We start from the raw sequence: 27542 nt of genomic DNA, 5'->3' as shown, positions 1-27542 counted from the left end.
TTCACTGTTCTGAGAACAGCAGCAGCTTCTTTGTTTGATTTGCAGATGTCCTTTTTTGTCTATTTTTGTCTTATTTTTGTCTGTTTTTTTTTCTCCTCTCTCTCTCAAGGATAAAAGCTTTTAGTACTGTTCATGTGATGGGGGTAGTTTTGGTGGTCTGCCAGGTCTTGCAGGTGGTTGTTAAGAGTTCCGTTTTCTCTGTATGGTTTAATCTTTTTTTTAACTCTAGTTTTGGACATTTCAGTTGTGCCGCTCGTTTCCCTTTGACTCTCTCCTTCCTCATGCAAATGCATTATCGTGTATCTAATGTCAAACACATGTATGGTGGTCTCAGACCTTTGCACAGCACTGTATGTATTTTTGTTTCTTTAAAGCTTTACAACATCTTTATCTCAGCTTAAACTCGCTAAGTTTAGTGACAATCTTTAAGTTCACTACAATTACACATTTCACATCAAACCACCCTGAACGACCTCGTTCACACCTCGATGACTGAACGAGTCAGAAATTTTGAAAAGTCGATGGCGTTCCCCTTTAAGAAACGGAGCACATCCACCCTTCTGATTGGACGTTGCTAGGGAGGTCGCCAGGGGAGATGTAGACGCTTCAGAGCGAGGCATTCTGGGAAGGGAAAACAACTGGTACATTGCCTACAAACCCGAAATGAAGGTGAGCGGTAAACCAACCGACCGCCGGGCTGAAGGTCCGAGTATCGCGGAGTCGCTGCCGCGTTATTGTTTCTCAGTCGCGCTGTTTTCAGCGGACGGCGAGCCGCAGCGCCTCGGTCTCTCACTGTGTCGAGCCCGCCGAGCCCGCTAGCCTAGCCTAGCCTAGCTAACGGCCGAGTTAGTCAGGATCAACACAGCTGAAAGAAAAGCAGCGGCCGCCTCAAAGACTGCCTCAGCGACCGCCTTTAATACTTTATCTTTTCTCCTCTTCTCTTTCAGCGCGTCTTTACTCTCTCAGAAAAGGCCTGGAGCGGCTCCTGTTTGCAGTACAAATGGCAGAAGGCTTTGGGGAATTACCTCGCCGTCTCAGGGTGAGAGGAGTGACCGTTACCGTCAGTGCCTCTGTGTTAACGGTGTTATTGGTCGCCGCTGAGTGATGATAGAGTCCCTTAGGTGACATGGTGATTTTTAATAAGGCGTGGCCACGAATTGCTATATTGAGGCTACGATATACTATATTGACTACATAATTTACGATATACTATATTGCCTACACAATTTACTATAGTGAGCACATGGCTACTATTTACTATATGGAGGCCACGTATTACAAATGACTATATTCATGCCACAATTTGCTACATCGAGTACACAAATTGCTATATTGAGGCCCCAGTATACCATACTGACTACATGAATTACTATATTGAAGTCACAATTTGCTATATTGAGCATATCAATTACTATACTTACTATACAAATTACAAATGTATTGTATTCATGCTGCTATATTGAGTACACAAATTACCATATTGAGGCCACGATTTAACGTACTCTATTATGTGGATGAATTACTATGTCGAGCCCAAGAATCAGAAATTACTATATTGATTTCACAATTTACTAAATTTAGTACACAAATTACTATATTGAGGCCACAAATGAATATACTGGGGCCGCAAGTTATGAGAAACTTAGCTCTTAGCCTCAATATATAAATTCGTGCCTTGATAAAAATAAGTACTCACCATGTCACCTTAGGGATCTGTAGGATGGAGTTTGTGGAGGGAAATATGACCATGTTTTTTCTCTCCAACGATCAGCCCCGACAACTCCGTCAAGATATTCGACCGTCATGGACAGAAGATGAACGAGCTCAGTCTCCCTGGGTGAGTGAACTTAATAATCACTGCTGTTGTCATACTGCACTGTCCTTAAACACTTGGGCTTGAAGTTGGCTGCTTATTCGGCAGCTACTTATTTGAATTAAGGCTGATTTGAGTATTCCTTTTCACGTTAAGGTGTAACAAGGAATTCAAATAAGGAACCAAAATCAGCTTTGTACTAAACGCTGGCTAAAACGTCTAAAATACACTCACCAAGCACTTGATTAGAAACACTATACTAATAATAGGTAGGGCATCCCTTTGCTCTAAAATCAGCCTCAGTTTGTTGTGGCATGGATTCCACAAGATGTTGGAAACATTCCTTTAAAATTCTGATCCATGTTGACGTGATTGCATCAAGCAATTTCTGCAGATCACTTTCATGCTGTGAATCTTCCTACCTAAGATCAAATCCCAAGTAAGAAAACACCGGTGAATGTCAGAATCTTCTTAAGAAGGTTTGATGAATGATATATGTGTTATATACGAATGCTTGTCACCTCAATTTTATTTATTTATGTATTTTTTCACCAAAAGTGTTAGCTTGCTAGCTGGCACTTTAGCCAGTCTAGTAATGTAATATAACCTTACCACTGTGAGCAATAAAATGCTTAGTAGAGGAATTAAGTACTTAGAGAATCAGTCAATACAGTTTTGAGTTCTGATAGACTGTTTTGAACATTAATACTATATACATAGTTACACCCTGAACTATTTCGTGAGGTAGTTATGTGTTTTTTTTTTTGACGCAGCTGCAATTACTGACAACACACATGTAGATATTTTATTTTTTGTCCAAAATCACCAGTAAATCTACATCCACTGAGCTTTTATATGTCATGTTGATGATGGTAAAATAGTGGTACACCTGAAGAAAATGTGTTCTTTGGGAACTGTTTGCTTTACAACACCTTATCCTAATCTCAGAGCTATAGTAAAACAATGGCTCAGACATCAAGCAGCCTATTCATAACCAGCGCTCTTTGAGAGAGTTTTTAGAGGCATTAAATGCTTTGGATATCTAGTTCCTATCACCACCTCTGTGAACAATTCTGGCTTCTCAACAACAGAGCACTTCACATCAAACCAGCTGAATGACTTGTTTACAGCTCAGCAACTTACCTGCCGCATTTGACAATCACACCATGATGTGAATTCAGTGCATAGCAGTGTTAGCTCACGTGTAGCAAAATTTATATTTTGTCTCCTTGAGTGACGTTCAGAGTAAACATGCATGTAGGATAAAATGTGTTAAGTTTGGAGCTATTTTGTGAACCCCATTCATTTTTGCCATTGAGAAATCTAGCTTGGACCCAGAGTTTCTAATATGGGTATGATGCCAACTGCAGAATGACACGCGCCTTCAGAGGTCTATTGTAAACCTCTTATTTAGGTTCCTGCTGAGTAGAAAAGCCCTTCATAGTGTTTTCAGGAGTATGTCTATGCTTCACAAATGCTAAAACAATCATATGCCATTTAAAATGCACAGCCACTCTGAAATATGGTTTTAATATGAGAAATATGAGTTCATTTAGTCCGTTTTGGTCAGTCAGTGATACTTTGTAGCATCAGATACTTCTAATATTCTCATTATTATTTTGGGGTTTTTAGTATGGGCAGAACACCAACAGTGTTGTAAACCTCTGTGATCCCACTTTGCTCTCAGGATGAACATTGAAACTAAATCCAGTAAAAGGAACCGAAGATAGATGATAAATGCCTATATAATTAATACTTACAACACATTCATTTGTTTCTGCAGTTTCAGAGCAGAAGTCCAGATGGTAGTTTTGTTTGTGTTTATGATGTTTTTGTAATATATGTGGTTGTGCAGGAGGTGTGTGTCCCTGGACTGGGATAAGGACGGCGACACGTTGGCTGTAATTGCAGAGAAATCGAGCTCCATTCATCTGTGGGATGCCAATGTCAATAAGACATCACAGCTGGACAGCGGCATGAGGTGTGTCTTTGTTTATGGGGGCTAAAATTGCTCTAATCCCGAGTGATTTATTTCTTTGCACATTAAATTACTGTTGATTTTTTGTTTGTTGTGATGTTGTTGTTCTATCAGAGATCAGCTGTCTTTTCTCCTCTGGTCCAAAACTGGCCCGCTGTTGGCTGTTGGTACATCTAAAGGAAACCTGCTCATCTACAACCAGCAAACCTCACGCAAGATACCTGTTCTAGGTAAAACTGACCAATACACACATATACACACATTATAATGTGCTTGTTAGAACTGATTCACACTTTTGAATATTGTAAATAGGTCACTAATAAGTATTGGGACTGTGCAGTATATTGTTTGTTAACCCCTTACATGGCTAGGACCCGCCAGCAGGCCCAAATTATTATTACACACTTTCATAACCTAAGAATAACTCAACCAGTTTGCATTGAAGTCCCTGTAGTTACTGAATAATAAGCCTTAGTATGTAATAAGCCTGCGATTGTAAAAGGTTACTTGTTATTGCAGTGTTGGCCATTCCTGACTAGAAGTATGCAAGGGCTTGAAATTGAAGTCTGAATCTGACCAGAACCCTCTCTCACGCACTGACAAAGACAAATTATCACAGACACGGTTTTATATTGCTCTGCTTAGTTACTAACTGCTGTTAGCCCCACTGCGCTGAGGTTCCTCAAGCTACTGCTGCTACTACAGAAATGTTTAACACACTATGGGAAAGCTTAACACATCTCTCCCAGTTTCCATTAACTGTTGAACAACATCTGTGGTTTTAATCAGGAGCACACTGACCCACTCCTGAAACTCAGGGGGTATTCTGAATGTGTAATTTGCGTGTATAATTTTCTCCATGTCATGCACATAATGATGTGTGTGTGTGTGCGTGTGTGTGTGTGTGTGTGTGTGTGTGTGTGTCTGTAGGTAAACACACAAAGCGGATCACCTGTGGATGCTGGAGTTCTCAGAACCTTTTAGCTCTGGGCAGTGAAGATCGCAACATAACAGTCAGCAACCATGAAGGAGACACCATCCGACAGGTGTGTATACATTTATTATGTAAAAGCAAAAACTTCGAATGTTACTTTTCTATATTTTAAATACTCCTATATTCTCTCTCTCTCTCTCTCTCTCTCGCTCTCTTTCTCTGTCTCTCTCTCTCTCTCTGTCAGACCTCTGTTAGGGCTGATCCTGCTGATATTCAGTTCTCTGTGATGAAGACAGACGAAAGATCTTCACCAGGAGAGAGCACTGTAGGTACACACAAACACACACACTCACACACACACACACACACTCACACACACACACACACATACTCACACACACTCTGTCTCAGCTTCTTGGTTTTTGTTCTTTCTGTGTGCCTGTTGCGCTCCCTGCATCTCTTTTCTCTTTTATCTGTTGCTTTAATCAGAGCTGCCCAGAATGTTATCCTAACCCCACCCCCTCACCTAATGAGAAAACAGAAAATTGTACTTTGCAAATGTCTGTGTGCCCCTTACACACTTCTGCACATTTTAATACATAATCACTGTTCATTTGCTGAAATTAACTCATTGAGTAAAAATAAAACATGAAATGTGGCCTGTGCAGAAATTATGGCAGATTTTATATTTTGTTTTATTTTTTTTAAATGTGTCAAACTCAGCAACAAGTTTGTGTTAAAATGTGTTCCCTGCATTAACTTAATTTCACACAGAAAATCAACAAAACATAATTTGACCAGGGGTGTTGGAACCTTTGCATACAACTATATATATCTTACTAAATTATTATTTTCCTTTTAAATTGAATTCGTAACACATTATACTGTAATGTTATTAATTAGGCTGTTAACGTGATTTTAAACCTACCTTCTTTATTAGTTTTTTTTTGTCTTTTTGGCTCTGTGCTCACCACAAACATTGCATTTTGGTTTAAAAAGACAAAAAGTATCGTCACCCTTGGTCTAAAATTTTGTGCCGTGCCCATTGTGAGTCTGTCAGCTGGTTTATCCATGCTTTACCGATAAATGTGTTTTTTGCATAGCAACTTTTGCTATGTTAGAAAAGTCGTAAGGCACAGTCACACTTGCATAAAATCATTTTAGAGGAATTCATTACTTTGGTAAAATTCTTTGCTAATCGAATTTGACTCATCATCCGGTAGCCCTGCTCCATTCACCTCAGAAGAGGTGGGGCTTCTCATAGTAGCACTGAAAAAGTACAAAAGTTAGGTGCCCCTTGTCAAATGACATTATTTGTTGGCACATCCTCTACAGAGAACATCCTGCTGCACCATATTTTAATACACGATTTCTGTTTATTTGACCAATTTAACTGGAAAAGCTAATAAAACATAAAATGTGGCCTGTGCAAAATTTATGGAACATTTTATATTTCATGTTTAATTTTTTTCCCAATATATCAAACTCAGAAAAAAATAAATTGTACACTAACTTGTTGAAAGTTTTTCCTCTGTAGAAGATTTATTAACTTATTTCACTTTTTCAATGCAAGGGTGTTCAACATTTTGTGTAGAACTGTATAGACTCTATAGGATGAGGAGTAATTGCTACACATTAACAGTGTTTACATACTGCATTAAACTCTTAAAAAACCTTTATAAAAAATGCACCCTTTAAGATTTGTGTACAAACAGAATGTTTTAATCGCAGATATGAGCAGACCTGTATAATCTGATTAATGTATTAAGCTAAATGAGAAGGTAGCTTAGATAGCTAACTGATATTTACATTAATCTGCAAGGTTATTCATTATTAGACATCATATTAAACTGATGTTAGTGAATTCAGTAACCTGAGTTATGGACATCCGAGCTGTGCTAAAGAGTTCATTAAGTTGAGGTTCTGAGTGAGGCAGAGAAAAAAATCCTTTCCCCTTTTGCTTTTCCCAAATGTAAAGCATCCTGCGCAATGCCACTGTTTGCCCATTTCATGACAGGCAAATGACCTTCTGATACATATTTCCCATCTTTTTATCGTGGTATGAACAACTTGGCGAAATTCCAAAAAAAAAATTGTGTGCATTAGAGCTACCTGTTAGAAGGTTCGTTTTATCTTAATGTCTTTTATACATGTTGTGTTCGAGCCTCAGTAATCATGACTCATTTACTGCCACTGCCGTTCTCACTGCAGGTTTATTTTGAGGAGCAGTGATTGGTGGAGCATCATGTCAGTCGTTCTTTTGCAAACAGTCCATTTTGGTGCACAAGATGATTTTTAATTTAAAACATCTATTCCAAATTCATCTGCTGGGCCGGATAACAACCATAACCGGGCTGATCCTGGCATGCGGGCCGTGTGTATGTTTGACACCCCAACACTTTGAAGACTCACACTATGCTGCAATTTAATTGGGAGAGGGAGAGGAATAAGAAGACGAGAAAAAGAGGGAGAAGGGAACATTTGTATGCTACCTTTGTTCCCAGCACGCGAGTCAGAGTTGCTGCAGTGTTAATGAATGTGCTGCATATACCTGATTTATCACCACTGCAGAGTAATTCAGTGCTATTTCCCTTTTTTGTTTTTCTTCTCGTTAGATAAATGTCTGAAATTATAGCAGCAAGACAAAACCTGTACTGCTCAGTCTTAGAGCTTGTTTACACTTAGCAACTTCATGCATCTTGGGCTGATGTGATTGTGAGCAGGCCAAGCGTAAATGCAACCAAAACACACTGCTGTCCAATCGCAGCACTTCAGGAGGTGCTTTAAGGGTGCGATTATACTTGTGATTGGGTTCCCCTGGTCCAGGTCAAAGCAGAGAATGATACGTTCTGGTTCATTTAGGATTTACACTGCTTTATTTAACATTGAATCAAAAGTTGTAAACAAGAGTCATCTAAGGTGAAAGTAACAGTTGATTACACAGATTTTAGGACATATATTTACTGTGTTAATGTCCGCAAGTCTTTCTGAATCATGTTTTATCTGTTCTTTCTGAGCTTATTGGTTTTATTTATGTCTTGTTTTATCTGTCGTGTGATTTTGTGATATGTGAGACGTCAGTTAACGAAGTTTTGTCTCTGTTCTGAATAACTCTTTGGTCCGTTTAGATGTCTTTGGTCTGTATTCTGTTAATACTTGAGATCAACTGCACCAGAGTTTTTTTTTTTTTTGAAGCTAACCAAGACTGACCTGCTCAGGGGGTCCTGGTGCACACTGGAGTTCGGATGGAAGTGTTTTCTCACGTGCCCTAACGAACCGCACTCACAGAGCAATTGCACCAGAGTTCGTTTAAATGGAACCAAACCTGCCAAATCTGAACACACCCTAAGTTACATTGAAGATGAGCCAAAGTGTGAATGTTCTAGGGGTAAATGTGGTGCAGATCTGATGTGCAGCCCTGATTTTGTTATTTGGTTGTTCACATTATCTTTTGAATGTCATCTATATCGGACAGTCTGAATAGATCACACTCCTCATCCACACGGCACGTTCAACAAACACAGCTGTCCTCTATCTTTGCTTAAGATTAATGGACTCTATTTATGCAATGTCAGAATGAGCTGTGTTAAACTTGGAGGGCAAACAGCTGCACTAAGCCAGACCGCGGTGAACAACGTTTATAGAAAAGAATAAAAAGTGGTGAATTTCTATGCTTGTTTTAATCAGAAGCTGATCAGACTGAAGAAAAAGCAGCTCAGTTTCTCTCTTTTATCTGTTGTGCTAGCAAACTAACTGCCCAAATGGGGATAGAACAAATTGTCACTGTCCAAAGAAGAACATCCCATAATGGTAACTTTACAGGAGAAGGCAAGAACATTCTTAACTGTTAATGTAAGTTCATGTAAAGAATGATGATTTACAGAATTCTCCTCAGTGATGATTAGTTCATTATGCAGTGTTTTGCCTCCTGAATGGCCTCTGACCTTTAGGTGAGCGTGGCTGTGGGGAAGAAGACCTTGTTCCTGTTTAACCTCAATGACCCTGATAACCCCATCGAACTGGCCTTCCAACAGCGCTATGGCAACATCATCTCCTACCGCTGGTACGCAGACTTGCACTTCACTCAGTGGCCGGTTAATAAGAAACAACTATCTTGTACTTACTTACTGGCCACTTTATTAGAAACACCTACCTTGTACTTACTTGCTGGCCACTTTATTAGAAACACCTACCCTGTACTTACTTCCACTCACTGGCCACTTTATTAGAAACACCTACCTTGTACTTACTTGCTGGCCACTTTATTAGAAACACCTACCTTGTACTTACTTACTGGCCACTTTATTAGAAACACCTACTGTGCACTTCTATTCACTGGCCACTTTATTTGAAACAGGACTATACATGACCAGATATTGGGTGGTGGATCAGTCTTTGCGCATTAGATTGGTGACCTCTGGGCTACAGGATGGCTAATACAAACTGTGCATCAACAGGCTACAGTCTTTAAATGCAGTATTTAGTATTTTACATCATTATGTTTTAATATCTCTCTATTGTTCTGTAGGTATGGTGATGGCTACATAATGATCGGATTTTCCCACGGCTACTTCGTGGTCATCTCCACACACATCAGAGAGATTGGCCAGGAACTCTTTCAGGCCCACAACCACAAAGACAGCCTGACCAGCATCGCAATCTCTCAGGCCCTCAACAAAGCTGCATCATGTGGTGACAACTGGTGTGTGTGTGCACATTTGAGGTCTATTGTAGGGACAGTTTTCATTTGTTTGCGACATGCAGAATACCCAGAAGGTGTTTAGTTGAGACCAGTGATGGTATATATGAAGCCAGAGAGGATTTAGGATGTGGCTGCTGACAGTGACCTGTATCAGCTTTATAACTGCTGTGTCTGTGCAGTGTGAAGATTCATGACCTGACTGATCTGAAGGAGATGGATGCCATCGTCACTCTGGAAGAGGAGACTAAAGGTGCCTGGCTTAACACACACACACAGCCTCTAGAATCAGGAGAGGTTATTGTGTGTGTGTGTGTGTGTGTGTGTGTGTGTGTGTGTGTGTGTGCCACGTTTATTTTAGTTCTAGTTTTGCCCCCCCTTTTCTCTCACTTTGAATTTTTTGCCTCTGCCCTCTCTCTCTCTCTCTCTCTCTCTCTCTCACTCTCTCTCTTTCTTTCTTTTTCTCTTTCTCAGGGTTGGATCAGATCTGTTGGACGGATGATGGTCAGTTGTTGGCCATTTCTTCTCAGCAGGGCAGTCTGCACGTCTATCTGACCAAACTGCCCATTCTGGGGGACAGCTGTGGAACACGCATCGCCTACCTCACGTCTCTGCTGGAGGTCACTGTGGCTAATCAAGTGGAGGGGGTGAGGAACATGCACACACTTACCTCTTACAGACAAATAATCACAATTTTTGTTTGATATTTACATATTTTTCCCCCTTAACCCAAATATAGTCGATCAGTCAAGATATTTTTGGCATCTGAAGTTTATTCCTTTAGATTTGCTCTGAAGCTATGAGGTGCTTTCATTATAATGAATCATGCAGTTCTTCAGTGTTATTATTGATGATATCCATGATCCCCTCAGAAATGCATATTATGTATCTCAAAAATGATCTCGATAACCATATAATAATGTCATATTGCCTACAAGAAATACGATTATTTACTGTAAAAATACAGTATTTGTAACTGTTATTTTAAATAATTTAATTGTTAATATTGTTGCCACTTCATGACTATTATTTTGTCAGTATACATTGTTAAGTTTTTTTTTTTGCTGAGCTTTTCTGCTTCACTTCCTGTTTGCTGTCCGTGCAGGATCCCACTGTAGCCGTGGCAGTGGAGGTGGAGCCTAACTTCATTGCGGTGGGGCCGTATCACCTCGCTGTGGGGATGAATAACAGAGCGTGGTTTTACGCTTTGGGAAACAGCGGTCAGTGTGTGTGTGTGAGGCTGTGTTTGTACAGATGATCGAAAGTTGTGTAGACGTTAATTGCTATAGTGATGAGTAAATAAATACATTTTAGTGCTTTCACGCTTAAGTCTGTGTGTGTTCACTCAGGTGTGGAGCGTCTAAAAGACACAGAGTATCTGGGGACGGTGGCCAGTTTGTGTCTGAACTGTGATTATGCAGCTGCTCTGTTTGAAGGAAAGGTTCAGCTGCATGTGGTAAGGGGATATCAGCATGTGTTTTTGTGTGTATATACTGGCACATTTACAGTGTTTTTGGTAGTTTGTGTATCTGTAGTCTGGTCAGATGTAATTTCTTTGCATTGAATGATAGCTCTGTCTAGTAGTCTGCAATAGACTACCAGCAAAATCATTCTCAGGGATGTAGTCATTGAAAAACACTCATATAACACCATACTGTACTCATACTGTACCAAGTAGATGCATCTTTTTATCCCGTCATTTCATGTGAGCTGCACTGTTATTGCATATAATTTCTGCCAAAAAAAAACAAGTTGGTGATGTTCTGTTTGTGTAGCCTGTACTTATTGTTAACTATGTACATTTTGGGCATTTTGGAGGCCTCTCTGGTAGAAAAATGTAATTGGATACAACAGTTAGAAGAACATTTTGTAACATTCAGAAAAGTATAACCAAACTGAGTGCTGTTCGTTGGAAATAAACATTCAGTATTAAAGGTGAAGTCAATATTGAAGGTGCTCTATGGCCAGGGGGTTAAAGAAAGAGGTAAAAAGCGTTTACTCAGCTGGGTTAGTTTTACCTGGGGAGGTTTTGTAATTTGAGTAATTACTGAAGAGATCCGGGATTTTAATCCATTACAAATCTGCAGTTACACAATTCCTTAATCCTCAAGTTCCAGACCGGCATGCTGAATATGTACCATCATTTGGAATTGCCGTTGGCAATGCCACCCCACATTGAAATGAGATGCAAAATCTCCTCCCTTGTCCAGAGTCACATTTTATTTTTTGGCACCATATTTGGCATTTAGCTGCACAACATGTTGTTAGTAAGTGTGGTGCTCGTGGCATAATGCTGCCATTAATGTCCATACGATGATGTTTCTGTCAGGGCTATTTGGGGTAAACTGAGAAAGCACAGAGATCCTTTATCCCGCACACATCGGCCAGTCAGATCATGCACAAATTACATTACCGGACCTCCTCTGGTAAAACTCATCCAGCTTAAATAGTCTTCATACAATGCCTATGCAGGGCACCAAATTATTTTCTTATTAAGCTTTCCAGTACTCACCTCAGGTCTCTCTAATCTCCATTCTCTTAAAACTGTGTGGTCATAAAGGTCATAAAGAAGTGTGGATTCTGAGACAGTGTCACTTTGCCACCCAGTGTAGTTTGGTCAACTTTTCCTTCTGTAAGCCAGCTTTTAACACAGGGCTCAGGGTCAAACTGCTCAGAAGACTGGCCAGAATTCTTTCTGCGCTGTTTTTTTTTTACATTTTTTTTTTATTGCTTAAGAAATAGTTTTTCCACCTGTATCAGTGCCTGCTTTCACACAAAAGAAATTCCTGAAGCCACTAAGTTTTGAAATGTGGTTGTTCTTTAGTGTGCAGTGCTTGAAGTGAACAGTTGTTTTACATCTTTGTGCATGTCGTCCTGCTGAGACGTGGATTATGTGGGAAAATAAATCTGGTATTTTTGGCGTCGTCATTTTCTTCCAACGTGCCAACAAGAAGTCACTCTCCTTAAAGCAGCGATGTTTAGAACAGTAGTGTCCAGTCTTATCCACAAAGAGCCAGTGTGGCTCCACGTCTCCACTCCAGCAAAGCAGGAGCACATGTGATCAGTTGCTGGACACTGATAATAACTGATTAAACGAGTAAAGTCAGGTGTGCTCCGGCTAGTTTGGAATGAAAACCTGCAGCCACGCTGGCCCTTTGCAGTGACTGGACATTCCTGGTTTAGAGTATGAGCAATGCTTTACCCATATGATCTCCTAAAGTATTGTGTGCATGCATGTATGTTAGATTGAGGATGAAGATCAGGACGTTGAGGAGGACAGGCAGACGAAGCTCTTCCCAGAGCCAGACCAGAAATATCGCATCCTCAGCCACGCCCTCACCACAGAGTTCCTCTTCTTCGGAACAGATGTAAGACACAAGACACGTGCACAAAACAGCTGTCAGGTTAAAAAAATAACTTGTATCTCCAAAATGTAATTCTGGACCATTTCTATTGGTCCATTCATCATAAAATCATAAAATTATTACACATAATCGACAGCTGGTGTGTAAAAGACAGCTGGTGTTTTCAAATTATGTCAAAAAAAAGATAAAAAATAGAGATACATGGTGTTATTTCAACAGTGCCGTCATAGATTGTACATGTTCTCTTGCTGCACTGACTGTGTCTATTTGTCATCTCTCTCTCTTAGACGGGTCTGATTCAGTGTTTCTATATTGAAGACTGGCAGAGTGTTAATGAGTATCGTCACCCAGTGGGCGTTCGCAAAGTTTTCCCTGACCCTAACGGAACCCGGCTTGTCTTTATTGATGACAAAAGCGATGGATTTCTTTACTGTCCGGTAGGTTTGTCACAATTTTTCACATTGATACTGATACTACTTGTAGTATCACAATGCATACGTGTCAACTCATATGGTTTCCAGTATAAAAAAAAAAAGTTTTTTCCACAGTTTAGGAGGTATACGACTGTATAGGGCTGGAATAAGGAAAATCTATTCAGTTTTGACCATACATTTTGGACCTTTAACATAATTCTGTCACATTCAGGATTGTTTCACTGCACAGCAGTATGTAATGTGCTCAGACTATGGCTGTCTATAGTGGAATGACAGTTTTTTATAAAATGTAAATGTTCAGGCAATTTTAGGTAGAAATATTATTATATGTTTTTTCTCTGAGTGCTACTGTACTTTAACTTGTGATGAATATTGCCCAAGGATAAAAGGTTCTGTTATCTGTACTATTCAAAGCCATTGCTGCCTGGATCTGCCCTGCCTAAGCAAAGACATAATGTTTTCTAATAAAATGTAGAAATAATTAAGGCTGTAAACATAAATGTAATTGTAAAATGATAAACAGAGAGACATGTTCCTGTAAACAGTAGCTGATGTGCTGATGTGTTGTTTTTTCAATCTTATTCGTAGGTGGATGACTCGCTGTTTGAGATTCCGGATTTCTCTCCGATGATAACGGGGGTGCTGTGGGAAAACTGGGTGAATGATAAATCCGTTTTTGTGGCGTTCGATGAGGACAAAGTCTACACATACACGTTCCACAAGGACACCATACAGGGTAGAGAACCTCTCGAGGATGTTCTGTTTATACACTCAGTAAATAAATTGTGCACAGCTGTAATGCTTCTCTAAGATCATACATGATGCGTATGATCATGCTGTGTTTTTCATATTATTGTTGTGTCTAGTTCATTATAATATTAATGTCTCTCTTTGTCTTTCTGTTTCTTCCAATCTCTCTCTTTCCCTGTCTTTCTTTCTTTCTTCTTTTTTCTTTTGCCTTCTTTGCTCCTGTTTCTCTTTTTCTTTTCTTCTCGCTCTTTCTTTTGTTACTCTGTTTCACATCTTTTCTCTTTCTCTGTCTCTCTCTCTTTCTCTGTGCCTCTTTTCATTTTCTCTTGCTTTCTCTGCTTCTGTCTCTGTTCATTTTTCTTTCCTTTTCTCTTTTTTCCTTTCTCTTCTCTTTGTTTCTCTCTCTCTCGCTCTCTCTCACTTTCTCTCTCTCTCTCAGGCTCTAAGGTAATCCTGGTGGGATCCACAAAGCTGCCATTTTCCCATAAGCCCCTGCTGCTGTATAATGGGGAGCTGATATGTCAGACTCAGAGTGGGAAGACGAGCAGTGTGGTTCTGAGCACACACTCCTTCCTCAGCCGCACACACACTGACTCCAGTAAAGAGCAGCTCCAGTCTCAGCTGCAGCAAGCCATCAAACTCAAGAGGTACACTTTACTGTTATAGAATTGTTCCCAGAGAACAGACCATACAGAACCGAATCTGCTGCGTTTGTGTCAACAACAGTGTCAACGCTAACCCAGGAACATCCTCAACACAAACATCAACACCCAGCCAACGCATGTGAACACACAGTCCTGCTGTATAAAGTCTCTGAGCATTCTTATGTTACAGTGGTGGTTAAAACATGTACAAATCTGAGCGTCTCTGAGTGAGATCTACTGTTATTTCAACAGCCACAACAACTGAAGATATGGACAGTAGAGAAACATGAGCTATTGAAATTAAAAGCTGGATAAGTATGATTAAAAGATCAGCTATGTATCATAAAAGGATCAATTTAACTGACTTAGACTTTAGACTAACATCCCTTTGCTTTGAGTTACCCTATACCTTAATTATATTTGTAATATTAAAATAAATGATTAAACAGTCCATTTTGTCACTACCAAAACAATCATAACTCTACCAAAATTTTACCAAATATTTCGATAGTGACAGTTTTAGCTAATTTTGAGCAGAACTCAAAAGCGTTAGCCAGTGCTTGACTAGCAAACATCTTTGAACAGCTGTACATGCATAAAATTATAATATTTTTATTTAAACTTAATTAAACTTTACTTAATTGCTGAAAATATGTGTTTCGGTGATGACCATTCTCAGTGTTACTTTCTGATTTTCAGACTTGGGACACTTCAAAACAATGAAATGTTTTGCCATGAGGAACAGGGATGCAGTCTCATTTTCTGCTTTGAAATACAGGGGTGCAGCTAAAATAAGGCTCGGCCTATGGACTAAAACGCTTTGTGTTTCTGTAGTGGCATGAAAATGTAGGGTAGCATTTTTTAATAAAGTCTTTTTATTTAAATTTTGAACTCATAATAAATCTAAGTCTTTCAACTTCACACTAAAAGAAACCAAAAAGGTCTTTTTAAAAAAACATTGATAAAAGGGGTTGGGATAGACAGCTCCCAATAGAAATTACCCTTGATTTTGCATATATTTAGCTTCTGCTATCTCTGTTAATGTATTTGGTTGTAATAGATATAACTAAGGTCTGAAATATATTTTTACTGTGGAACTGCAGTTTGAACTAATTCAGTAGAATGATCCATGTATATTGATGATAACAAACCAGTTCTGCGAGAGACTCATCGAGCTGTTGGTCTGCCATGGCAGTTGACTTGACAAAAGTACGTCAGCAGTGCTGCATAATGAATTGCGTGATGTAGGCCTGCATAAAAAATCATATTTTATTGTCTGAGTTTTGTGCGATAAACACATTGTTATGGGCTGCGATGACAGAACAGATCAAACTGTATTATATCCCACTGTGTTATTGAGCATTATATGTTATGTCCGCATCGTGTAGCCCTAGTGTCTTATTGACATAAATACCCAGTACGTTTAGTTTATATATTATGTATATGTACACTATATTTTGTGATGACCTTTGGCTGTGCCTTTGTATTTGTTTGTATTTTTATGTTCTGTGTTGTTCATTTACATTTGCACTAATATAATTCATAATACAAAGTGATGCTGATGAGGAACATCTTAGAACGTTGAACCTAGACCAAAATCTATCGTTTGTGTGTATTTGGCTGTGTGTATGTGTTTGTGTGTGTAGGTTCTCGGAGGCGTGGAGTGTATGTAAGGCTCTGGGAAACACTGAAGCGTGGGTGGAACTTGGGAGGGCATGTCTCCACCACATGGAGGTGGAGCTAGCTATCAGGGTGTACCGCAACATGGGCAACGTGGGCATGGTGCTCTCTCTGGAGGACATCAAGGTGTGTGTGTGTGTGTGTGTGTAATAATGTCATTTTCTCAAGTGTCTAAAGCTCTTTGCACAGTACTGTAGGCATACTGTCTGCTTAAAAATGGTCATAAAAGCTTATTTTGCATGCTAAATGTTAAGGATCATATGCTCACAGTTTCTTCTAAGAGTACTTTTTATTCTTTCTCTTTTCTCTTCATACTTTCAGGGGATAGAGGATCAGAATTTGCTGGCAGGGCATCTGGCCATGTTCCTCAATGACTATAACCAAGCTCAAGACCTTTACCTGGCCTCTTCATATCCTATGGCAGCACTGGAGGTCCTACAGCAACACTGAGACACCAAATTCACAGAGAGTGAAAGATTTTAATGCGTTGTAAAACAGCTGCAATAATGTGGGACAAACTGATTTGTGTTTGTGTGTGTGTGTGTGTGTGTGTGTGTGTGTGTGTGCGCGTGTCTGTGTATGTGCGCGTGTCTGTGTATGTGTAGATGAGAAGGGATCTGCAGCATTGGGACAGCGCCCTGCAGCTGGCTAAGAGGCTACATCCTGAAGAAATCCCTTTCATATCTAAGGAATACGCCATACAGCTGGAGTTTGTGTAAGCCTTTCTAAACATCTGTTACATCAGCTCAACACAATCAATCCATTTTCTATGTCACAATCAGATTAATGTGCGTTCTTGTGGTGTAAATCCATTCATTTTCTGTAAAAAAAAGAGGTTCTGTAAAAAAGTTTCTGTAAAACTGTAAGGTAATCTTTTGAAATGATTGTCTAGCACATAGTCACCTTTGGCGTTAATTTCTGTTAAGTCTGCCAAATGAAACTTAACTTGTAGTTAATCATGATTACTCACATCTGTCTTATTGGCTGAAATTTGACTCTAAAGAAAGATTTTTCAATTTAAAAGCTTTATTTTGTTATAGCTAAGCTTGTTATAGCTGAGCACTTTATTAGGAACACCTGTACACCTACTCATTCATGCAATTATCTAATTAGCCAATTGTGTGGCAGCTGTAAAATGCATAGGATCATGCAAATACAAGCCAACAGCTTCAGATAAGTTTTTACATCAACCATCAGAATGGGACAAAAAATGTGATCTAGTTCAAATGTGGGCTGGTTTCAGTATTTCTATAACTGCTGATCTCCTGGGATTTTCACACACAACAATGTATAAAGTTTACTTAGAATGGTGCAATAAAGAAAAATGCCCAGTGAGTGGCAGTTCTGCAGGTGGAAACATCTTGTTGATGAGAAAGGTCAACTGAGAAAAGCCAGACTGGTTCAAGCTAAAAGAAAGTCTACGGTAACTGAGATAACCACTCAGTACAAGGGAGACCCTACCCAGTATTAGTACAGAGTATAGTGAGAGCTGCAGGCTCAGATTCTGTCATAGCAATGTTCAGCACTGCAGCTGGGCTTCAGCCTGCATTACTATGGATGGTTTGAGACAGCCGTAATTGTTATTAGTGTATTTGTATACAATACAAGTGTAATCTATTTTATATATTGATGTAATTGTAATGTTCTCTCTGCTATGTTTGTCACCCCCTAGTGGAGATTATACAAATGCACTAGCTCACTACGAGAAGGGCATAACTGGAGACAATAAGGTGAGAGTGCATATGCTTTGTAAGTTGTTTGCATTAGTGTCCTCAAAAATATAGTAATGTAAGAAAGATTGTCCTCACAGTTTTTTGCTTTTCTCACAGGATGTATTTTGGAGTCAGTGTCACCAAAGACACAAGTGTAGTAGTATATAATGTGTGTTTTTTGTGTATGTGTGCGTAGTTCCAGGAGCACGATGAAAGCTGTCTGGCTGGTGTGGCTCGTATGTCCATCCGCATGGGAGACATCCGCAGAGGAGCCAACCAGGCCATCAAACATCCGAGCAGAACACTGAAGAAAGAGTGCGGAGCCATCCTGGAGAGCATGAAGGTGTGTGTGTATGTGAGAGAGAGAGGCTTTTGGTGAAAGCACTTTACATGTTGAGCTTAGTCTCATTCTGATTCCATTTGAATGAGGGTACACAGTGCCATTGATGTGAAGCACTACTGCAAAGCTTACAGCGCCCCCTTGTGGATGTTCCTTAGTCTGCCAAATATGAATGAGTGAGTGCATGCATGAGTGAGTCACAAGTTGAAGTGGGTGGTGTGGCAAAACTGTATTGTTACGATACTTTAAAACGTTTTCACAATACATGACTTGTTACAATATATATTTGAAATTTGATATGTTGGGGAAAGAACGGTATCAAAACCTTTAAATTCAGTGGTTTATATTCAACATTTCACATTCTGTCTTGCACCAAGTGTAATTAAACAGGACTAATAACGCTCTCTTTATAACCAAACATGCAGCTGGAAAGTGTTTCTTTAATATTGACAAAATCCACAATATGTTCAGAGAAGAATATTGAGACATATTTTGACATAATTAAGCACGATAATGATAGTTACAAGCCAGGTCCATAAGGCCTGCATCTAAAATAATGATTAAATAAAAATTGGTGATTTATAGTCTAAACATGTATCAGTCTGAAAATGGTTATTCAGTTGCATCAGTTCTGGAATTTTTTTATTTGTTATAAAATAAAATAATTTTCAGATGATTAAAAAACTTTTTTTATTGTCTATTTTTTTGTGTGTAAGTTGTTCCTTAATTTCTTTCTTTCTTTCTTATAATTATATTTATTTATTCTTTTCCTTCTAATCATAGTGAAATATGAGATTTACAGCCCTGGTGATTGTACTGATTTGTTTTACAGCAATACTCTGAGGCTGCTCAGCTATATGAGAAAGGCCAGTACTATGACAAGGCTGCTTCTGTCTACATTCGCTGCAAGAACTGGTAAACACAGTAATGTCTTTCTCCAAAGCCAGCAGATTTACTATGTTCATCTCTACTTACTGTGATCAGTGTTACTGATAAGGTGGTTTGTGAAAATGATCATTGATTTGGACATTTTTGACTCTGTGTTTCAGGGCAAAGGTTGGAGAGCTGCTGCCCAATGTGAGCTCTCCAAAGATTCACCTGCAGTATGCCAAGGCCAAGGAGGCTGATGGAAAGTATGTGTGCTACCCACTGATTCAACAGAACAAATTAAAATACAAACCACATCACTATCATCAAACGTCTACCATAAGTCATAAAACAAATGTCCAAAATATGTCCTTTGTGTGGGTATGAGTAAGTTAGTGTTTGTTAGGGTTTATTTTGTATATATTGTGAGCAGATATGTAAGTGAAAATAATAGAAATAAAGGAAAATTATAGAAAAAACAAAGTCTGTAGGTTAGAAAACAAAGATATAGGTTAGGTATGAACATTGAGGCTCATTCAAGATATAGGTAAGTGCATTTAAACATAAGTACAAGGTATATACAGTCATATGGAGAAGGTTGAACACCCCAGTTCACACATCCCTCCAAATTTTAGTGCACAATTTCTATTTGCCGAGTTAAAAAAGCATAAAACACAGAATGTGCCATATCTTCTGCATATATATCTTTTTTCCAATATGTTCCATTCAGCAAATAAACAGTAAAATGTGCAGAATTGTGTTCTCTGTAGAGGTTGTGTTACCTTATTTTCCTTTACAAAATCTAGAACACATGTAATCTGACCAGGGGCGCTCAAACCTTAGCATACGACTGTGCGTGTTTGTGTTTGTAGGTATAAAGAGGCTGCGATGGCCTATGAGAGCGCTCGGGACTGGGACAGTGTGATCCGTATCCTGTTGGAGCATCTGAACAATCCAGAGGAGGCGGTCCGGATCGTCAGGGAAACCCAGTCCATCGATGGAGCCAAGATGGTCGCCAGGTTAGAAAGAGCCCCTCATATTTCTATACAACAACAAAATTCAGGACACTGAAAGCTGGAGCTAAAAACTGAAAACAGCTGATGATAAATAAAAACAGGTTACATAAATAAATAAAACTTACTAAAATGATTACTGTATAGAGTACAATATTCCAAAATCCAGTTGTGACCTGTTGGTTATCCAAGGCAATGAATTTCATAATTTTTTTAGTTATTTGTTACACATTGACTCATTTATGAGCTTTCACCTGTTTCCTAACGCTACAGATGGCTTTGTTGTGCTTTCTATTCTGCTTCTGTATTTATGCTGTATTCTGAGTATCAAGCAGGATGTTGTGTTTACAAGTAGTATCAGACCTGTAATGGAGAAGTTCTTGGACGTTGTAGCCCTGCATCATAGTTAACGTAAACAGAAACTATAAATCACTTGTTTAATGCTCTTATAGAAACCTAGAAATGTTTCTACAAGGTTGACATCTTTACTGTTGATCTGCTGCTGCTCAGACCATTTAAACACGTCTGTGCTGACCGGTCTTCTGACGTATTGTGCTGCCTTGTTGATGTGACACATATTTATAGGTAGCTCCACACATAAACTATAGATAGGACATTTAGGTAGCCTAAATCACCTTATAAGAAGGTACATAATAAGGCTCTGTATAAAATACATTAGTAAGATAGGCTGACTTAACATTAACAATACAACAAAAAATTAGACACCTGCCTTCTGGCTTAGGTTGAAAAATACTGGAGTTTCATTTGGTGTTTTAATCTGTTGTGGTCTTTGCCGCTGCAGGTTTTTCTTGCGTCTGAATGATTACGGCTCAGCCATCCAGTTCCTGGTGCTGTCCCGCTGCAGTGACGAGGCCTTCCAGCTTGCCCAGCAGCACGGCCAGATGGAGGTTTACGCCGACATCATTGGTGAGTGCTGCGCTCGTAGCCAAGAAGGTCACGCTCTGCTGTAGGCTGTGTAAAGAACAGTGGTTCTGATTATCTGTATTTATTGTCTTGTCTGTTGTCTGCCTTGGGGAAAGTATATTCCATTCCTCCTTCAACACATCTGTATATGAACTTTTTTTTGCCTGTTCTTAATTAAACGCACACGTTTGAAGTGTGTGAAAGATCGTCCTTGTTTTATATAAAGCTGGAAACAGATATCAATGTATGTTTTTACCTTGAAGTAGTTTTACAGTGATTCTTTCAGAAGAGAGCCCTGAACAGAGCTGCCAGTGCCATCAACTTGGTGAGACTGTGGCTCATATTTAGTCAGTAACGTATCTAGAAGGCCTAGAGTGACTTTTTTCTAACCAAATTGGTCCCGCCCACTGGAAAATTAAAACCTGATTGGTTGATTTCTCTGTCACTTGCTAATTATATTGGTCAGTCAGACATGTAAGGTCTTCGGTTCAGATCCTGAAGGCCTAACTTATCTAAGAGTGTTGCTACAATATATGCACAGTTTAAATACAGGAAGTGTGATGATTCTGTTGAATAAAAATGAACTATAAATTACAGATTACAAATTACAAATTTTTCCCCACAAATCAGACGACCTACTCTGTAGATCTAGAAAGACTTGAGGGTTCCCTGTTGTGTATGATTGAGTCTATCTGGTTTATGTATTAATCTGTCTGTTCCTGATGGGAAGACGCATCATGTGTGTGATTATAACTTTTAACTCTATTTGTTTCTGTGTGTTGGTGTGTGTGTTTTGCAGGTTCTGAGGCTACATCGGAGGACTACCAGAGCATAGCTCTGTATTTTGAGGGGGAGAAGAAGCACCTGCAAGCTGGGAAGTTTTTTCATAAGTGTGGCCAGTACAGCCGGGTGAGCTAACTCACTTCTGTTCATTCTGTTACTTCTTCACTTGTACTCTCATTTATCTCTGTGCCTATTGTTTTAGACATTCAGTTCATTATTAAAGGACTTAAAAATTATGTTATGTATGTTATATAACATTCTGTCACTCAGCATTGCATCCCTCAACCTCATCAGTTTGACCAAATACACAATTTTTTATGACTTTCGTGTTTTCATCCAACAGTGCTCTGTCACTACAATACCCAGCATGCATTATATCAATACGTCATACAACCATTGGGAATAAGCAACACCAGAAAATAGAAACACTGACTACTAGCCTGGCTACTGATCTAGAGGCAAATAAATATAAATGATATTTGGCTTCCTAGTAGTAACATTAGCCATCACATATTCACCCCAAGGGCCTTGTCATTTTTCAGAAGCTCCGCCCATCTTCAAGAAGCATCATCAGAAAGAGGTTTTCATAGTTTTAATCCAAAAAAATCCCTCTAGAGACACCAATGTAGGAGATGCATAGGCATTTTTACAACAAATTTAATAAAGGTTAAATGTATTATTTTAGCTGGAGTGTCCGTTTAACAGGAATATCCATGATCACATGGATATCTCTCTCTCTCTCTCTCTCTCTCTCTCTCTCAGGCACTGAAACACTTTCTGAAGTGCCCCAACTCTGACGACAGTTTGGCTATAGAAATGGCCATTGAGACGGTGAGGACATAATGAAAGACTGATGATGATGGTGATGGCTTGAGGAAGATAATAATGTTGAATGTAATCGCTGAATTGATGGAACTAATATAACTTGTATCTTTTTACAGGTAGGAGAAGCCAAAGATGAGGCTCTGACCAATCAGCTAATCGATTACCTGATGGGAGAAAGTGATGGAATGCCAAAGGTAAAACACTCCTTTAATGTGCTCCTTATTTAAAGATATGAGACGTGTTGAATGCAGCCATTCAAATCCCCATTAAACGGACAGTTCAGCCAGAAATGCTTTATGGCTAGTTATGATCAGAAGCAGGCCTGTCACAGTCATGAACCTTTAGCTGATGATTAATTGACATGTAAATAATTGTGTTTAACATTTTGTTTTTCTTGTTCATTGTACGCAGCTGTTAAAGTACAAGCCTAAAGCAGTCTTAGACAAAAGCTCTTCTGGTCAAATTACATGTTTTGTTGATTTTCTAAGTACACATCCTCTACAGAGAACACACTGCACTTTTTAATGCACAATTACTGTTTGTTTGCTAAATTTAACATAGTGGAAAAAAATAAAACATAGAATTTGGTCTGTGCAGAATTTATGGCACATTTTATATGTTTTATGCTTTCTTATATGTTAAACTCTGCACTAAAATGTGCAGTTAAATGTCATATTTAAGTTTGGTCACTGTAGATGAAGTGTTATTGTCGCTTAGAAAATCAAAACATGTTGTGGAGTCGGGTGTGGAGTCAAGTAAAGCTTAATTTTTTTCCTAAGGGAAATAACATAGGCAAAAAAACACTTATTCTGCTATCATACATGCTATGTTATAATTAAACAAACTTATAATATGTCACAATAAATGCATTTACTGCTTTATTGTTTTTTGGGGTTTTTTTTTACATGTATTTGCCTGAACCTGCCCCACCCAGTTAACATTTTGCTTGTTGCAGCATAATATGACTGTAAAATCTAACGACTATGGGAAATTATTGCCATCAGCTTAAATTGCAATTATCTCAAATAACTGCAGTCATCTGGAAGAATTAGGCTATTATGTAATAATTGTGACAGGCCTAAATGGAAGCTAAGTCCTGGCTTGCAGTCTATTCTAGCTTCTGTTCTGCTAGACATGTTAGCATTGGCCAAACTATCCATTCAGGCTCTTTATGATTTTTTTTCTCTTGTCCATGTTCACTCATTAACTCTCTGACTTGCTCATTTCTTTCATCCACACTTGTCATTTTCTGCATGTAGTCTCTTTCCGTGAGTAGCCCACTCCGTTTGCTGTTGCTGCCCCTTGTGGTGACCCAGCAGAAGCAACGTTTTTGTGTGTTTGTGTGTTTGTGTGTTTTCATTAAGCCAGGCATACACTGTGCAAATGTAGATATCTTGTTCTTTGGTGACAGCTCACACTGTACGTTTGAATCGCCCCTCGTGTACGGCCAAAGCCTGCGATTTATGTGCTCACATTGTGCGAAAACACTCGGTCCAACTGACACCACGCGACATGGGTGAAACGCAGCCTCTACAGTCAGCTCTGTGTACAATAAAGCTGTTTCATTCAAACAACACGCTGCGCCTCCGATGTCCTGATCAAAAGACTGGCCGAATCTCAAATTACTCCCTGCTCCCTACATAGTGCACCACATATTAAAATAGTTGCTCCTGCACTCATACAGTGCATCACATGTCTAATAAATAGCCTTCTGAGATTCTATACTGGACAAACAGTGCACTATTTTGGTGTAGAAGCCAGAACTTAGTGCACTACATAGGAAGTAGAGGGCTGTTTGAGATTCAGCCATTGACAAACTGCTACAGCAGCTTAGCTAACTTGTGCCATACTGTGCACTGAAGCTGAACAGGTGGTCTACAGACAGTTCTATGAAGACAAAACATCACCGTATTCATTAAAACCTCTCAATTCAACTCAGACAAACGGAGTAAAGTCGTCATATATGGATGCTGGTGCTGCAAATGTGGACTTCTTTGCCTCCGTGTAGGAGCGGTGGTTGTGACTGTGTGTGGTTTTGGGTGCGACTTTGAGAAATCGGTTCGTGAGGCTGCTCACACTGTGAGACAAGCGACCAAAATTTCTGACATGTCATCTGACTGCTCAGTTGGAGCTCGTTTGGGCTGTTAATCGGGCATCTTTTCCCCTCTCGCACTGCACGGCAAACGATGGCTGATGAAGCTGAAATTCGGCCCGAACATGAAATTTTGTCAGCTCCAACCAAATCGGGCTTAAAATCAGGCTAATATCGCACAGTGTACGTCTGGTTTTAGAGACTCCTGTTCTTTGGTCCATTTTAGATGAGAAATATAATTATCTCTGTGTTTGTGGTCTAGAGCTGTCACAATTACCTGAATAAACTTGATCGCTTCATTTAAAAAGTAATAACTGACTAAAATGTACATTCTCAGTGAATTGGCCTTCATAATTGGCACGTTGCTTGATGATAATGCATTTTTTAAATTCTCCTAGTGCTCTCTCTCACTTTAAGAGGCTGATTTTTATTACACAGTGTTTTTATGTATTTATGTGTGTTTATGTGTTTAATGGATTTATTCTGGTAAAGTAGTTTGGGTACCATTTTACAGTAACACTACCCTTATAAAGAATTCCTGTCTGGTTTAAAAGTAATCTATTAACACCTTAAAAATAATTTATAAGCAGTTATAACACATAAACAGTGTAATAATAAAAAGGGCAACAGTGACCTGTTGTTTGCCAAATAGTGAGCCCACATTCATTTATACTGTTAAACCACAAGGGCTGGATTCACAAATGTTTCCTTAAAAAAAATCATAGACAAAGACGGACACTAAGATGTTCATAAGAGTCCGTTTTTATTGTTTGGCCTTTTTGAAAAACTGTTTACTCAGTTAATGATTGAAATCATCGGTAGATGAACTGATCAGTGATAAAGCGGATCGTGACAGCTCTACTGTGGTGTTCACTGTAGTAGGAGAGAGTGATTTTGTGTTCTTGTTCAGTGTGATTAAGCAGCACAGTGATAGGGGTACAGCATGTGATTGGCTGATGTGTGGCTTCTCCCCCCCTTTCCCAGGATGCAAAGTATCTGTTCCGGTTGTACATGGCACTTAAACAATACAGGGAGAGCGCGAGGACGGCCATCATCATCGCCAGAGAGGAGCAGTCGGCAGGTCTGTGTGTGCGTGTGTGTTTTAGTGTGTGTATCTTTGTGTGTGTGTGTGTGTGTGTGTGTGTGTTTGGGATTCAAAGCAAATGTTTATTTGTCTGTGTATGGAGTATCTGTTTACTTATTTACATTCAGACACATCTATTACGTCTAATTAAATCTAAATCACTAGTTATATATTATTTATTATCATTAGTATTAGTAAATATTTACTATTTGTTTTTTCTTTGTTTTATATGAGGATCAGTTCTCAGTGTTCTTATTTATGATAAAAAAAAAGATGCTAAAGTGTAGCTGAATATTACTGAATACCACTGTCTCACATATCTCTGTGTGTGTGTGTGTGTGTGTGTGTGTGTGGTAGGTAACTACAGGAACGCTCATGATGTCTTGTTCAGCATGTACATGGAGCTTCAGACGCAGAAGATTAAGATTCCAGCAGAGATGGCCACCAACCTGATGATACTTCACAGCTACATTCTGGTGAAGGTAAAATAAAAGTCACTTCTAAAAAACACAATTGCATTATTGTATTCAAGTACTTAAAATACTTAAAATGCCTAAAATATTTTAATGTATTTGAAACGTTCATTGATCCCCCTGTTAGCTGTCTTCTTTTGTTTGCCTGCTGGTTAATGTAGTGTGTTAGTACGAGCAGAAACACGGTCAGTGTGTCTTATTGATTAGCTGATTGTGTTAATTGAGTAAGTGATGACTTTTGTCAGATCCATGTGAAGAGAGGAGACCATCTAAAAGGAGCTCGTATGCTGATCAGAGTCTCTAACAACATCAGCAAGTTTCCCTCACGTAAGTCTCTCTCTCTCTCACACGCACACACACACACACACACACACACACACCACTGAGTTATATGAATAACCCAATAAGCTGGCTCATTAGATTTACCCTAAAATATGGTTATTTTGATCCAGCACTAGGTTCATTTTAACTTTTCTTGGATTACTGATATCTTCTGTGTGCTCATTTTCAATTTTCCTTTGTTTACATTACGTATTTTCTTTTTCTTAATAAAAAAGTGTTGGTCAATAATGGCAGACTGTTAATTTAAAATCAAATCAGCAAAACACGACGGACAGTTTGCATTTAACAGCTTACTTGCTTCGATTTATTAATGTAAGCTAGGGTAGCTGTGTAACTCAGTTGGTAGGCTAACGTTAATGTCTGATTAAAAATGGCCTGATATTCTGCTATAAAATTAGATATATATAACATCTTGGGCTACAACTATCAGTGACGCTCCAATAAAACAGTGGAAAGAAACAGTATAGGAAGCTAACGTTAGCGTTAACCCTACAGCCTACAAACACGGTTTATAATAGGGATTTTTCTTGAAATAAAGCACCTAATTTTACTGGTTTCACTTAATAAGTAGTAAAACATCAGTATTATATACAAGTTTACTTACTGATTCCTGTACACTGTGACTCCATCTTACTGCCTGATGAGAAGCCGTTTAAGCAACTCTGTCCAAACCAGCACTGTTGTGATTTGAAAATAAACCATTTGGCTGGGTTGTCAATAACACAGCAGCTGGGCTCCCCAAAAACTTCCTAAAAACTACCCAGCACAGTGGAAATAACCCAGCATAATG

General features: G+C 39.0%; 1 protein-coding gene across 1 annotated transcript in view; it reads left to right on the top strand.

Moving 5' to 3' along the window:
• The first annotated feature begins 568 nt into the window (after nucleotides 1–568).
• wdr19 (WD repeat domain 19) overlaps nucleotides 569–27542 on the top strand; it is a 31985-nt gene continuing 5011 nt past the window's right edge. The window contains exons 1-32 of the mRNA XM_036583729.1: nucleotides 569–669; nucleotides 948–1039; nucleotides 1772–1837; nucleotides 3669–3794; nucleotides 3906–4021; nucleotides 4722–4837; nucleotides 4970–5050; nucleotides 8676–8788; nucleotides 9254–9427; nucleotides 9607–9677; nucleotides 9899–10071; nucleotides 10530–10644; nucleotides 10774–10880; nucleotides 12670–12792; nucleotides 13077–13226; nucleotides 13812–13959; nucleotides 14413–14620; nucleotides 16264–16423; nucleotides 16619–16729; nucleotides 16903–17012; nucleotides 17970–18027; nucleotides 18206–18352; nucleotides 19182–19264; nucleotides 19399–19482; nucleotides 20089–20235; nucleotides 21032–21156; nucleotides 21953–22062; nucleotides 22699–22767; nucleotides 22878–22955; nucleotides 25838–25934; nucleotides 26295–26419; nucleotides 26656–26737. Coding sequence (XP_036439622.1) covers nucleotides 664–669; nucleotides 948–1039; nucleotides 1772–1837; nucleotides 3669–3794; nucleotides 3906–4021; nucleotides 4722–4837; nucleotides 4970–5050; nucleotides 8676–8788; nucleotides 9254–9427; nucleotides 9607–9677; nucleotides 9899–10071; nucleotides 10530–10644; nucleotides 10774–10880; nucleotides 12670–12792; nucleotides 13077–13226; nucleotides 13812–13959; nucleotides 14413–14620; nucleotides 16264–16423; nucleotides 16619–16729; nucleotides 16903–17012; nucleotides 17970–18027; nucleotides 18206–18352; nucleotides 19182–19264; nucleotides 19399–19482; nucleotides 20089–20235; nucleotides 21032–21156; nucleotides 21953–22062; nucleotides 22699–22767; nucleotides 22878–22955; nucleotides 25838–25934; nucleotides 26295–26419; nucleotides 26656–26737 — 3571 coding nt within the window. The 5' untranslated portion in view covers nucleotides 569–663. The remainder of the gene's footprint in view (nucleotides 670–947; nucleotides 1040–1771; nucleotides 1838–3668; nucleotides 3795–3905; nucleotides 4022–4721; nucleotides 4838–4969; nucleotides 5051–8675; nucleotides 8789–9253; nucleotides 9428–9606; nucleotides 9678–9898; nucleotides 10072–10529; nucleotides 10645–10773; nucleotides 10881–12669; nucleotides 12793–13076; nucleotides 13227–13811; nucleotides 13960–14412; nucleotides 14621–16263; nucleotides 16424–16618; nucleotides 16730–16902; nucleotides 17013–17969; nucleotides 18028–18205; nucleotides 18353–19181; nucleotides 19265–19398; nucleotides 19483–20088; nucleotides 20236–21031; nucleotides 21157–21952; nucleotides 22063–22698; nucleotides 22768–22877; nucleotides 22956–25837; nucleotides 25935–26294; nucleotides 26420–26655; nucleotides 26738–27542) is intronic.

This window comes from Colossoma macropomum, unplaced genomic scaffold (assembly GCF_904425465.1).
Source record: "Colossoma macropomum unplaced genomic scaffold, Colossoma_macropomum, whole genome shotgun sequence".
NCBI lineage: Eukaryota > Metazoa > Chordata > Actinopteri > Characiformes > Serrasalmidae > Colossoma > Colossoma macropomum.
The sequence above is the reverse complement of the archived record's forward strand: the minus strand, read 5'-3'. Positions and strand labels throughout refer to the sequence as shown.